This window comes from Amblyomma mixtum, chromosome 4 (genome assembly GCF_055824585.1).
Source record: "Amblyomma mixtum isolate Tamu chromosome 4, ASM5582458v1, whole genome shotgun sequence".
NCBI lineage: Eukaryota > Metazoa > Arthropoda > Arachnida > Ixodida > Ixodidae > Amblyomma > Amblyomma mixtum.
Window position 1 is genome coordinate 153,139,892 of NC_143015.1, and position 14,856 is coordinate 153,154,747.

At 47.7% G+C, this 14,856-nt stretch overlaps 1 protein-coding gene across 1 annotated transcript; it reads left to right on the forward strand.

Annotated features, from left to right (window-relative positions):
- The first annotated feature begins 8,876 nt into the window (after nucleotides 1-8,876).
- On the forward strand, nucleotides 8,877-11,310 carry LOC149348829 (uncharacterized). The gene is made up of 2 exons (XM_089585917.1): nucleotides 8,877-9,264; nucleotides 10,874-11,310. Exons 1-2 carry the CDS (start codon nucleotides 8,877-8,879, stop codon nucleotides 11,308-11,310), a joined length of 825 nt encoding a protein of 274 aa, XP_089442043.1.
- Nucleotides 11,311-14,856: the final 3,546 nt, after the last annotated feature.

Consider the following 14,856-nt stretch of genomic DNA (forward strand, 5'->3'; position numbering starts at 1 on the left):
ACAGGACGCCGCGGACAATGGCCCTGTGTTAGCAACTGCTGTTTTTTTTTTTAAGTTATAAACTACTATTCAGAAATGAATATATCTGCAGATGATTCGTTGGCAGGCTTGCATTGTTTTGCTATTAATGCTTTTGCTATTGTCAAAAGCGTTCCTCATTGGTTTTGTACGGCAGTCTTAACGGCTCGATGCGAGCTATGAAAACAATTTAAAAGAAAGATTTTGCTACACTTTGGAAGAAAGTATTATTACCTTCAATATTTCCGTAACAGTACCTTACAGTTTTCTAATATTGAAAACTTTCGTCCAAGAATGTTGGACATGGTCAACGTACAGGGCTGCACAGACTAGTTAAACAGCGCTCGCGCACTACTGTGGAGCGAAAAAAAATATCACGCAAGGCACTATATATCACGAAAAAATGTTTTGCTCGAGTGAAGTCGAATGTGAACCGCACATTTACAAGCGGCAAAGCAGCTGCGTCAATATTTGACTCCATATCCTCCGCAGCACACCAGTCGAACGTTATCTCTGTACATTTTGACACACGGGCTCAGGTACTACGCGCTCCTGCCTCTCAACTGAACTATCGCAGAGTGAACAAGCGCAAGTGCATGCGTATGTTGAGTGAACTTTAATGGTATCCGAACAGCTGCGCCAGAGCACAAAGAATAGCGCACTCTTGGGCTCCTAAACGTTTCTGTACGGCGCACATACACAGCGAGATAAAGCGACGACAGAAAAGCTGCGCCATGGCATAAGCCGGACCGTTTTTTTAACTCTAAGAGCCCATTTGTTCATTCTCACACACACTATGAAGTCTGACTTTCCCAAAGAACCAGTCAGACACACTATTTTCTGGATACCGGGACACACTGGAATCGAGGGCAACCAGAGGGCCGACGAAGTAGCTCGCGAGCACACGAACCGAGCACTTCAACACGCGGCCCATGAGGAGTTCTCCCGGGTAGTCCCGGAGTATTCGGAGATATTGAATTATTACAGAGGAATGAGGGCAAAGTATCCTCCGCCACAAAGCCTTTTAAATCAACAAGAAGCAGTATACTGGCGGCAACTGCAAACGGGAACCTTTGAGAACTTACATATACTAAGCAAAATGTACCCGGATCAGTACAGGGACATATGCCCATGGTGTGGGGCCAAACCCACCCTATATCATATCACGTGGGAATGCAAAAGAAACGAGGTTTTCCATAGAATACAAAATCCGAGTGCGGAACAGTGGGAGAGTTTGCTCTCCAGCGGCAACCCGGTTCTCCAGAAAGAACTGGTCATCCATGCCCAGCGAGCAGCCAAGCTCAGCGGTGCCCTGGAATAGGGGCACCGCCCTCTGTCGACCGTAATAACTTGCAAAATAGAGCAAATAAAGTTTATGCTATCCTATCCTATCCTGACGATACGAACCCACAAGGGACCGAACTGCAACAGTGCGGAAAGTGCCGAAAGCTAAAATGCAGATCGCCGTCACAACTTTCTTCCTTTCTTCTTTCACCCCGCCGCGGCGGCTCAGTGGTTATGGCACTCGGCTGCTGGCCCGAGAGACGCGGGTTCGATCCCGGCCGCGGCGGCTGAATTTCGATGGAGGCGAAATTCTAGAGGCCTGTGTTCTGTACGATGTCAGTGCACGTTAAAGAACCCCAGGTGGTCGAAATTTCTGGAGCCCTTCACTACGGCGTCCCTCATAGCCTGAGTCGCTTTGGGACGTTAAACCCTAATTAACCAAACCAAACCTTACTTCTTTCACTCCCTCCTTTATCTCTTCCCTTACGGCGCAGTTCGTGTGTCCACCGAGATATGCGAGACAGATACTGCGTCATTTCCTTTCCTCAAAACCAATTTCATTTCAAATTTCAGAACACGAAGTCTTCAACGTGGCGCGATCGGCGACCGTTTTCCTACACGTCGTTCCAGTTTTATAAACATTTCTTTAGGCAGTCTATGGCTGTCCGTAAACTTCTGTCAATAAAGTCTATGGACTTTCTATATAAAAATTCCACCCTCTAGTCTATAGAGAACAAAAATCCTACATACAAACCATGTACAATCTATAGATTTACGGCCATAAATTTTAAGTGCACTTTTGTCTATAGCATATGAATAGACAAACGAGTCACATGAACGACAAATTCCTAAAAAAAATAAAAAAAAAATTGCGCATTGAACGATTAACATCCCCACCCGATAAACAACGAATTAAGTCAGCGATGTTGCCAATTTTGAGTGCTACCCAAGACGAAAAAGATTTTCATGTACAAGGCTAGGTTGTTCTCTTTTGCGTCAATCGAGCGGCTATTTACTAATGCCTGGGACAGTTTCTTCATTGCTGGGCAAAGTTTTGGAAGTCGACATTACAGCTCAGTTGCGCCTGAGGTTCAACAGATTTAGCAATCTGAAATGCTTGCAGGAGTCGTGACTAATGCGCTTCTTTGTACGCATGGAATCCGAAACACTGCTCGGCAAACTAAGTTCATTACTTTGCTGTATTAATTTTAATATAACGGCATTGATTTCGGGGTCAGTAATTAGTAACGTAATTACTCCTCTTTTGAAATTCTAGAGGCCCGTGTACTGTGCGATGTCAGTGCACGTTAAAGAACCTCAGGTGGTCGAAATTTCCGGAGCCCTCCACTACGGCGTCTATCATAGCCTGAGTCGCTTTGGGACGTTAAACACCATAAACCAAACCAAACCAAACTGTAATTATTTCTTTGTGATTTTGAGGAAAGTAACCAAAATTTCCACTGAATTCCTTTTGCGGGGTAATTTTCTCACTGGCTACCCCTGTGTTCCGATGCCTGTGGTGCTCGCGTGTCAAACAACGTACCCAGTGGTAGTGCATACAGCTGTAAGCCATTTCTAGTTGCATCTAAACATTGTACCACGTGTGAGGGCGCACAAAAACCGCACTACGTCAAAGTGCATAAGTCAGCAGACTTACCTGAAGTTCTCGAGCACTGCTCTGCAATGGACCCTAACCAGGTACTCACTTTCACGGACAATAATTGGACTAGCGCGCACCACAATACACGTGCTAAGCGCACCGCACAAGTGTCATGCCCCCAAAAGAGCAGCTGCTGTAAAATTTCACTCTACTAGCTCCGCGGCATCGCTATAACTCTGTACAGACGAGTGTAATCACCTCCGTACATTTGCACTCAAGGGATCGCACATATTTCGTTACTACACCACAGCTGAACTATTGCATAGTGAGCAGGCACAAGTAAACGCGCAATCCGAACGAACTATAACGTAAGCCAAACAGCTGCGCCATAGCACAAAGAGAAGTGTACCATTGGCCTCCAACATGCTTCGGAGCGGTGCACATTGAGAGAGAGATGCTAACTAGGACAGTAGACCGGTGACACAGACGCCCGACCGCTTTTTTAAGCTCCAAGAGAACATGTGTTCATTCCCACACACCACTGCTAAAGCCTTGCAAAAAGAAAAAAGAAGCATGTGCAGCTGCTACAAAGTAAAAGGGAACACGCGAGCGGTTGACAAATTGCATCCAAGTGCACACTATATCAACGGAGGCGCATGGAGACAGGGAGTTTGCAGCGGGTATATAATGTAGTTTCAATGCTTGCCTTATGGCCGGCTCGGGGGCAACCGCGCTGCTTCTACCAATGTTCGACCAGATCACAGCCCCGAAGGAATTTTAGAAGAAGGCGAGGAGCCTCCTTTGTATGACTGGTTACCGCGTGGGCAAATATTATCTTGAAGTGAACCACGTGACCGTCTTGCTCTATTCAGGGAAGCTAGTAGGACGAACCCCTCCGTGGTTTAATCTGAACAACTGATAAGATAATGTTCTACAACTTCGCACGCACATCCCATGGAGAGCCCAGCTCGGGAAATATCGGGCTCGCCTTCTACGTTCACGCTGTAGTACGAGCTGAAACCTTGTAAATGACGCGCAGTAAAGTAGCTTAAGGTTCCTTTAGTCCTAGCTCTGGCACTAAAGAGAATAGTGATGCGATGTCTGAGAATCCATCAAGAAAAGTCCCTCTAGATGTCAAGAGATTCGTCAAAGAAACTGTGCTCAGTCATTTCAGATCCCTGTGATCTCCCCCCTACCAAGCCATTTGTGACCAAGAGAGTTCATGACTTAAGCATAATGCTGTCTTTTTTCCACGAGTAACAAAGCCTACCAGCCAGGCGTACGGCATATTCGCCAGGCATAAGGCCAGCCTATTATCATCGATACACAGCGCTATGTTTATGCGCTAGATGTCTTGGATATGACTTGCGCCCCATTGAAGGCAACGATTTTCCGCTTCGCCTTCATTGTGAACAAGGCTCCCGTGTGGGAGCCAGAATGTCATTTGTATCTTACTTTTGGTCGGTGCCGTTTAATTTTCGTCACCTAGAATAAATGTGTAAAAGTAACAACCTAAATTATCTGATACATCAAGGCATCATCTTCGTCGGCGTCTGAATTGCTGTCACGCGCATCGAGCAGCGCGTGATCTGGGCAGCGGCGGCGGCGGTTCGGCGGAGACAGCGGGGACGCGGTGATCGGCACAGCTCTTCAAAATTTCCCCCGGCGGCTCGCTGTCCTCGGCTGACCGCGGTGAGCGTCACTACAAACTCATCGGTAAGAGCAGCGCGAGAGCCGGTAGTGGCCGTACAGTAGCGGATAGCCGCCGCGGTGGCTCAGTGGTTATGGCGCTCGGCTGCTGACCCGAATGACGCGGGTTCCATCCCGACCGCGGCGGTATAATTTCGATGGAGGCGAAATTCTAGAGGCCCGTGTGCTGGGCGATGTCAGTGCGCGTTAAAGAACCCCAGGTGGTCGAAAGTTCCGGAGCCCTTCACTGCGGCGTCCCTCATAGCCTGAGTTGCTTCGGGACGTTCAACCCCAATAAACCATAAACCAGTTGCAGATAGCTGTAGAGTGATGTTCGTTTCCATCGCTTGCGGCTGATAGCTTGTGAGGCCCGAATTATGCCTTCAGTATACGGAGAGCCTCGTACACCTTACCTTTCGCTGGAAGGGACCCAAGCATATCCCTCAACAAGTATACTGCCCTTGAGCAGTAGGTATAGTTTCGTTTGGTTTATTATGGTTTAACGTCCCAAAGCGACTCAGGCTATGAGGGACGCCGTAGTGAAGGGCTCCGGAAATTTCGACCATGTGCACCTGGGGTTCTCTAACGTGCACTGACATCGCACAGCACACGGGCCTCTAGAATTTCGCCTGCACTGAAATTCAACCACCGCGGCCGTGATCGAACCCGCGTCTTTCGGGTCAGCAGCCGAGTGACATAACCACTGAGCTACCGCGGCGGCTGGTCCTCGTCCTTATCCTGTTCTCCTTCATTCTCTTTGGGGTTCTTGGCCACGCGGTATGCCTGGCGTGTGCGGCGGTGTTGAGCCCTTTACGCTTGCGGTATGCGTCATTTGTGCACTGCGTAGGCAGGTTCGGTGGTATGCGAGGCTTATCGTTAGGAAGTTGTCCCGTGGGTAACAGAGCCATCGCAGGGGGGCTTCCGATGAATTTCTACTACCTCCTGGATCCTTTACAGTGCACTGACATGGCACACCTCACGGGTGTGCTTACATTTCGCCTCTAAGGACACGCGGCCTCCTTGGCGTGGATTCCATTCCACTGCCTTGCCTGAGCAGTTGAATGCCACAAGCATTGGGTCCCTGCAACGGGTGCGAAGAATGGTTTCATGGGGCTGGTAAAAAACATAGATAAAAAATTCAGGGGGCACTTTGACTGTCTAAAGTGAGTAGAGGCGGAAGCGTTTTCCGCACCACTTTGACTGCCTCTGTGGCACTGGGGACGTCACCACAGGATGACGTTACACATAATTAAGTACTAATTGCTAGGCAATGACAAATTACTAATGAATGGCTAATTACTGGTTAATCACTGAATAGTAATTAACTGCTCATCAATGACGCTTAAGCTTCGCATTTAGGAGTGGAACGCGACAGCGTGTTGTAGCGCTGCCAGGGAGACGACGGAAACGCCACCACCCGTTCGGCGCGATGCCTTGCCCTTTGAACGCAACGCTTTTTGAGGAAAGGAAATGGCGCAGTAAATCTGTGTCATCTCGGTGGACACCTGAACCGCACCGCACAGGAAGGGAGGAAGTGGGCGTGAAAGAAGAAAGAGGGGCCGTAATGAAGAAAATGAAAATTGTATTTGAGGAAAGGAAATTACGCATTAAGTCTCTCAAATAACTCGGTGGACACCCGTCGAAAGCGTGACACCTCCGCTGACAAGCTTCTGCTGACAAGCTTCCGTCGACAACGATGAGGCATTGAAGGTTTTCGCCTTAAAAGCCAATGTGCTTGGGGACGCGGCACCGAAGCTTGCTCGTTAACATTTCCGCCTTTCAGCTGGTTAGCGCGCAAAACAATACCCATAGTTGATCTGCGAAAGTAATGGTGTTTCCGACTGACAAAGGGTTAACTTACTTATACTGGGGGTGCGGGAATATAAGAAATTTTCGATTAGCAAATTTAAAAACCGCATTTTCAATTTGCTGAACTAAACATAGAGTGCATGAACCGAATCCGTTATGTTTTCGAATAGTTTTTCAGTAATTGTCACACAGTTCAAACTGGGCACGGCGTAGAATCTTTCGACGACAGTATAAAACAGTATATTTTCAGACTAATACGCTAAAACATTATATTTCAGTTCGTTTCAGTCGCAGCTAACATACTGTATTGAGGCCTGGGGCCTTACGTATCCATCGTATATTGAACCCGTGGTAAGGCTGCAAAAAAGGGCTCTTAGAATGATCAATTTTGTTGCACCTAGAACTCCATCACTGCCTTTATTTAAACAAAATAACATTATGCCACTAACTAACCTAAGAAACTATCGTTTAGCAATTTTTGTAAAAAATGTTATCTGCAACCCTAGCACCTTTCCTTTAGTTTCATACAAGGCTCCACCGTCCAGTTCTCGCTCAGCCGCTCATGGAAAGTTCTTGCTTCCAATATCTAACAATCATTATGGTCATCGATGTCTCCGTTTTTCTGGTCTCAAAATTTGGAATGCTATCCCATGCTCAGTCATATCTTCACCTAATACATTTAGAGCACTGAAGAATTTTTTCCTTCAAACAGTAGCGTCGCAGTGAAGCGACACTATATGCGCCTGTGGCGTGGCATAATACTACAAATCTATTGAACGTGGCAATCTGAATGTAGAATGACATGTATTTTTTATTTGGTTATATGAATGTCGTACGACAGTGTTTCAGTTTGTATTTTGTATTGTATTTTGTATTGTATTTTGCATTGCAATTGTTTCATTCTACACCGACAAATGTGTTCTTTTTTCCTCCTGAATCGTCAGTAGACTTATTTGTATTCATTTTGGGATCCACGACTAGCCTCTGGCTAAGGATCCTTGTGTGTCTTCATGTAATTACATGTGTACTTTCAAATAAAAAGAAAGAGAAAGGGAAAGAAAAAAGCAGAGCCCAGTTTGACTCCCCAAAACATGTTGCAGCGATAGGTGTGTTCGGGAAGGGTGATTCAACGCCGTGACGTGGCAGATTCGTGTGGCAGCGTTTATAATGCTTATACACACTCAAATGTCCTTCAACAGTGGGCGAAGGAGCAGAGTTCAGCAAGGTCTAGCATGCCCTACCTTCAAGCCCGTTACCAGAGCCCATGGCTCACTCTTGTCCCTCTCATCAAGTGGCATTTGGCGCTCGTGTGTTTGGTGTCATCAGTTGTAGAATGTGATTTTTCTGTACATTCGTATGATGTGACAGTCACGGACAGTCACGTGTAGCGTATTCCCTAGTGGAGATCATTGTTGAGTCTCTTGACAGTTCCAGCTTTAATTCCATGACTGCTCGCGCTCCGATATTCCGCATGAATATTCTTTTCGTACCAATATTCCCACAAGTAGTGAATAATTACACAAGTATTCAATTCTTATTCCCTTAGGCACTTAGGATTTGCTTAGCCACGGGCAGTGTACAGGCTTCTTTCACTCAGGAGTCACTTGGTAGCGCTACAATATGGTAGCGCTAGAGCGCAATCACCTCTCTTTTCATATCTCGCGGAATTTCATCAAGTGCTGGAAAAAAAGGACCATGTATAATGTTGGTTGTTTATTGGGGTTGAACGTCCCAAAGCAACTCAGGCTATGAGGAACGCCGTAGTGAAGGGCTCCGGAATAATTTCGACCACCAGAGGTTCTTTAACGTGCACTGACATCGCACAGTACACTGGCCTCTAGAATTTCGCCTCCATCGAAATTCAGCCGCCACGGCCGGGATCGAACCCGCGTCTTTCGGGTCAGCAGCCGAGCGCCATAACCACCGCGGCGGCCCATGTATAACGTATATTGCTACAAAAAGCCTTATGAGTTGATTCGTAGCCCCCTCTACAATTAATCGAGACGCACGTAACTCTAATGTGAATATTAAAATTTTTCGATAGTTATTCCAAGCTCATTAAGCAATTAGGCAAAATTTTGTACTGTCCAAACAACGCATAGACGTTGTAAAAGTAAAGGCGCCAAAAAACCACACACACACACACAAGACAAGAGAACGGGACCGCGCGCCTAGCCGCATAGACGTGTTGTGAATACCAGCTCCGGTGCCCCAACTTTTTTTAACCCTTGGTTCAAGTTACGTGGAACACCCTGTATACCAGTAAAGCGATTTGTATGGGATTGTCTATGGGTACACTCACGACGACTGCCCAAGAAAAGAGGTGCAACCATCACCGTTTTCTAATACCACCTCTGCAAATGGCGAAAGCCGAGGAAACTGGGACTAACACACATACTCGTACCTGGTCAGCCCCCTCGCAGGATACCTCCGCTCACCCCACCTACGGCCACCATCTCCGCCTCTTGGCTTAAAAATGTCCTGGGCCCAGCTATCCATTCAAGCCAGCAGCTCGGACGAGAGCATGCAGGCTGGGCGTGCCAGGTCATCGAGCGTTTCCCAAAAGGCCCCAATCATTGTGATCGCCTCGCCGCACCCTACCATTCTGACCAGCAACATCGAGCCGGAAAACCCAGTGGAGATGAGGGCCGAAATGATGACGCCGCCTGCAAGCCCCATGCAGGCGTCGGTCATGGCTTCCATGCAAGGCCAGATGTCAGGGCCCATGCCTGTGCAGCAGACGTCCTCGGGAAGCCTGATCATGACAGCCAACATCAAGGTGACGCAGTCCGGCACCACGCTCCTGCAGGATGCGCCTGCATCGATGCCAATGCACCGCCGCAAATCTTCAGCTTCCTCCAGAGGTTGGTAAACTCGACGGCCTAGCGTTTTGTACTGTCCGAACAACGGACAAAGGCGTTGTGAATACCACGTGACAGCATTACGTGGCTCATGCATGTCGTCCACCGAAAGCGTGTACAGAAAGTGTTAACAGAAAGTGTGGACACTTGCCCGAGCTTACCCGACTGTCTCGGTTACTCGGTAGTAACTCGGGTGAGCTCGGGTATGGTCGGAGGAGCGCCGAGCGAGGTGCAGCCAATAGGAGAAAGCTCAGGTAACTTAGGAGGAGCGTCGCGCCAGATGCGCGAGAGGTTGCTCAGGAAGTGCATCATGGGTCTGTTGCAACCCGGGTAGCATGGCCGGACCGGAGATGGGACGAGGAGGATGGCAGACTGGATTAAGAGGGAGGCAACGAAAACTTTATACAATTATTTACATTATTTACAATAAGCGACTGAGAATGACTCTCAGTGGAACGGAGCTTCGTCAACCGGAGTCGACGGGAGTTAGCAGGCTTGATCGAGCCCACGTGGCCAGAAGTACAATCACAACAGGTCGCACAATCCCTACGGGTGGCTGTGACATGAACAGCCATCTGCCAGTGCAGTGGCGCATCGTTGAACCGCTGCGTCCCTGCGCTGGTAGTGGTATACGAGGACTCCCCGCCATTTATGAACGTTAAGCAGGAATTACCAATTCAGCATACATGGGCATTAACCCACGGAACTCCGAATGGTGTGTGGTTTGGTGAATAACGCGAACTAAGTTGCACAAACGCTCAAACCACAAACACACCAACGTAAACCGGAGTAGCGCACAGTGCTTTGGCATTCATAACACGTAAGCAGACTTATGGGCCCCTGGTAGATTTTTTTTTAATTAAAACCGCTGTGCTGTTCAATGACTGGCAGTATTAGAGGTGTCGGACCATCAAGCGCGGAATTTATTCAGAGGCAGGGCGGGCGTTGTGCGGTCCGGGTCGCTCTTACCGAGCGACCTCCCGCGATCAATCTTTAACTGCCATATACCAGGTTGCATGACTACGCTATCTTTTGAGGGTACCATCGAGTGTCAACAAACACGCACCACACAAAGACGGGTTTTCGCTCAATTCGGCAAGTAATGCATACACTTCAAAGAGAGTGCTCTTCACTCTAATCAGAAAGGATTAAAAAGGGATTAGTCGTCCTCTAGCGCAGAGCCTTTAAAAAAGGGATTGCTCTGGAGGACAGCTTGCTTCCTTTTTACTCCCGTACAGGTGTATTCTTTTTTACAGTTTATAACCATACAGATAAGAGCTCGCTCATATTCTTCATCTCAATATATGACAAATAGATATCTGTATACCGTAACAGTCTTCGCGGACGCCGCGCGCTCGCCGCGCCATCTGGCATGACGTCACACCGCGCGTCTCGCCGCGGAGCGCCGCTGCCGTTTGGTATGACGTCACACCGCTTGCCTCGTCGCTGCGCTCGCTTTCGCTGCGTATATCCTGGCATAGCCGAGCTAAGCCACAGCCAATTTTTTTGCCCGAACCTCACTGCTGATGATCCATCCCTCTACACAGAAGAAGATTGCGACGACTGTATTTTTAATTATCGTTATCCCTGTTCAATCATGTGTCACTCGCAGGCTCCACTCCTTCGGGAATGCACCAGCGACGCGGCAGTTCGGGTATGCAAGTAGTCGCTTCCGGCAGCATGGAATCCATGGGATGCAGCGGCGTCCTGGGCCTACAGATGGCAGGCAGCGACCTCTACCAGGAGCAGGCCATGCAGCAGCAGGCGATGAGGAGCGGCAGAAGGGGCTCGAGGCGAGGCAGCCGGCGGGGCTCCAGTCGGGGCAGCGGCAGCCCTTCTGGCACCTCGTTGTCTGTAGTCGCTCAAGGGAGCGCGACACAAGGAGGATCCGGTCAGATGAACGTGGTCTACAACATCCCTACTCCCCAGGACCCCACGGGACACTCGCTCACAGTCACCATACTACAAGACGCCGGTTCTGCCCCTGTGCAACCTGAACCCACGCCCACCATGACGATGTCTGGAACTGCCATCATGCGACAGATGTAGGGCTCCGACATTGATTCCGAGGAAAACGCAGGAATTGAGAATGTTATTAGCCGAGCTGCAATCCGCCCTGAAGAAGAGAGGAATTTGTTTTTTTTACATGCTTGTGTATGCCGCACAGTTTTGGGGTGTGGCTGGATTCACAAAATTCTGCACAAAATTCTCAAGACGCCCGCGGAAGACCACAAGTGTGAAGTCGTTTTCAGTACTGATGCCACGTGGTGTGAGGTTGAAGAATGAATAAGCAGACAATAAAACAAACGGTGCAGAAGTGATGATTCTGTGCATGAGCCGAAAATTTTTTGCTCGGTTCATGGCAACGAAAGCACTGAAAACGTATGTTTTGCGGAAAACGACACTTCAGTAGAACAGCTCTATATTCCATGCCTAGATGCGGTATAAAATTTGGCACCTTCAATCAATCAATCAATTAAACGTTTATATTTTGATTACAAATTGATGAGGGTTGGTTCAGGCAAAAAAGTGGAAACAACTTCCACTTGAAACAGCCTGAACCCCCCGTATACATGACTTGCAGCGCGGGGGGACACGTGTACAAAACAAAACAAAAAAAGAACACGAATAAGATTTGCGTGTGAAATAAAGCGCAAAACATTTGGCACTTAAGCTGTACATTCTAGTAATTCAAAAAAAAACCTTGCAGGATTATAACTGTTTGGGAATAGATTTGGAAATGTCTAGAACATACTGACTGGAAAAATGAGCGCAGGTGGAAATATTCCGCAGATAGAATTTCTCGATTATTAAAGTTCATTATTACACTTAACATGCATGTCGCTGTGCACTAAATTTGCTCAGATAGTTTTTGTAGTGAATGCTTACGCCACTGGAGGCACTCACAGGCTTGTTGAGTTACTGACCTATACCATTCACTTTAAACAATTAAGTGAAGCGTACAACTAGCTTTTCTCTGGATATGTGTTAAGTACAGCACCATAAATCCACTATACATGCAATTGGTAGCAAGCGGATTTAATGGGTGTCGCTGAATTCGGGTTTTTTTTATGCGAAGCATATTACTAGAGGTACACTACAGCCCTTCGCCGTGGTTACGCGCCGTGCACACCATGTGACACATGACGTCACGACAGAGGAAGATGAGGGTCCACCTCGCGCCGTCGCTGTGGTTGCACGCCATGCAGACCACGTGGTACAGTGACGACACACCACGTGACATACCACGTGACACATGACGTCACGACCGATCGCCGTCACGCGCTGGGAGAAGGAGAACGATGCCATCGCCCAGACACCGGAATGTCCTCGAGCGGCATTCCCGCGCATTTCGAACGCGCGTTCACACTCGGTGTAGGTGAAACGCTCGCTCCACCGGGCAGGCGGACGCGGCTTCCGTGGCAATCCAGGCGCCCACCCAACGCGCGTCTCGGGGTTAGTCGGCGTTCCGCTGTAGCCATGCCGTTGTCTTCCCCCACGACGAAGGCTTCTAGTGGTTGTATTAAAATGATCAAGTATTCAACCCAGGAGAGCCATGTATTAACAAGCCTAGCCATCAATATGCTTCGCATCTGACCAGGGTTAACCAAGTTAAGCCTCAGCCATTTTTTTTTTTAGTGCGATATCACTTATAGCGGCCATTCCCTGCATCTAGCCGTTGTGGCAGCTCAATTAATCGTGACAGGCTGTTCGGAAAGAGCAACCTAGTTCGCAACCGAAGTCCCACCGATGGTATCACCTGCCATTGGTGGGCAGAGGCGCATCTTACCTTGACCGCTGCACCCCTGCGCCAGGAGTGGTACAAGAAGAGTCACAGGGAACTGAGAATGACTAATTCCGCATACGTGGACATTAACCCAGTTTTTGATCCAAACAACTGCCACCCGTGAACAATGGATCTGAACACCGGAACCAAAGTTAAAAACCGAGCTGCTAGCTCACCTAATGCGCATTTGTGTCAGCTACGTAAATCGAGCATTTTTTATCAATAATCTCGTTGGTTTAAATAAATGTTCTCCACCTCCTCTATGTTTTCGTTAGAAAGAAGAGGAATTCGGTATTCCTCTGCTAGAATGTGAATTCACAACTTTTCTTTCTCCGTATTTTTTGTTTTGTACAATTTCTAGCTCTGCATCCCAAAATTTTAGATTTAATTATACTCCATTCCCTTTACACGAGTGCGTTTGTATCCGCTATGCACCCTGGCCAATACCCCGCCGTGGGTATGTGCCATTCAGCCCGAGGACATCATCATCATCATCATCATCATCAGAAGTGATTCGATAAAGATAACAGCAGAAAAGGCACCTGAGAAGAGCAAAGAAAGCATAAAACTGAGTGCAGAGCCTTCCCCCGTTCTCATTTAACGTCTTTTGCCCCGCAAACTGGCAACGATGCAATGATGGTTTGCCCAACTCACGTTAATACTTTTGTTGTTGCTTAATTGACGAAAGTGAGAATGTACCCCGTGGTTGGAGTCCCTATGTCTGGATTCCATTTGTCTAAGCTGCGGCGACGGCACTGTTTACGAGACATCTGTGGCCCTCATATACCGCTTTGAGTAGCTCGGCCTTGCACTGTTACTGTATGAGGGATATGATCTTATTAATGCGAAAGCATCTCTAGGCAATGTCGTCGTGTCACCCAAGCGTGTCCGCAAGACGTGTCCGAAGCAGTTGTGACGTCCTCAGAAGAGGTAGCATCAGACGAGTCGCTGTAATCGAAAGAGGATGATGTGCGGATGTTGTGGAAAAAAAAATGCGGCGGTAGGATGATTAGGTAATTAATTAGAGCCAAAAATGCTAAAAAAAAATGTCAAAATAATGCGGACGTTGATATAGTGAGTGGACGAGAAAACAAATGAGGACCGAAAAATAGTATAAAAATAGGCAAAGGAGTGAAAATAAAGTTTTAAATGATTTGAAGTGTATTTGATGAGTGAAAATAATCGAACAAAAAGCTTCACTGACATAGATTAATTGGTTAATTATCAGCAAAAACCAATGGTCGGTTGAATAGGCTGCGCGGGGATATAGTAAATTAACGGGAAAGCAACCACGGCGCCAAATTGGAAAAATGAAAATGGTTGACTGAGTTAAAAAAAAGATGTATTCAGGGTATATAAATCGATGTTTAATTGAAGCATATGATAATTACGCTAATTAGGTAGTTACGTTAATTAACAACAAAAAGAAAATGATAAATAGACGCAAAGACAGGCGACGAGCGCCGAGGAAGCGTCAGTGCTTTCGCATTCTTCGAATGCGGGTCGGCGCAGTGATCTCTCTCTCTCTTTTTTTTTTCTGGCAAGGCCGTAGCATGTGGTAAATATCTGCCGTATCTCCACAGTGCAATTTCTTCCTGTTAACGTTGACAGCTGCGCACGCACAAAACTGCAGTCACTATCACCATCCACACATTCACCGCGTTCAGTGCGTGCCACGCGCTTCGAGCTCTCGGCTAGAACTGCTATCGTCCAGCCGCGCCTCTTTCTGTTCCGCCTTCCAGGCCTCTTTCGAGCAAGTAAGCGTTGCCCTCGAGGCCTTGTACGCTTTCAGCCGCGATCGCCCAACG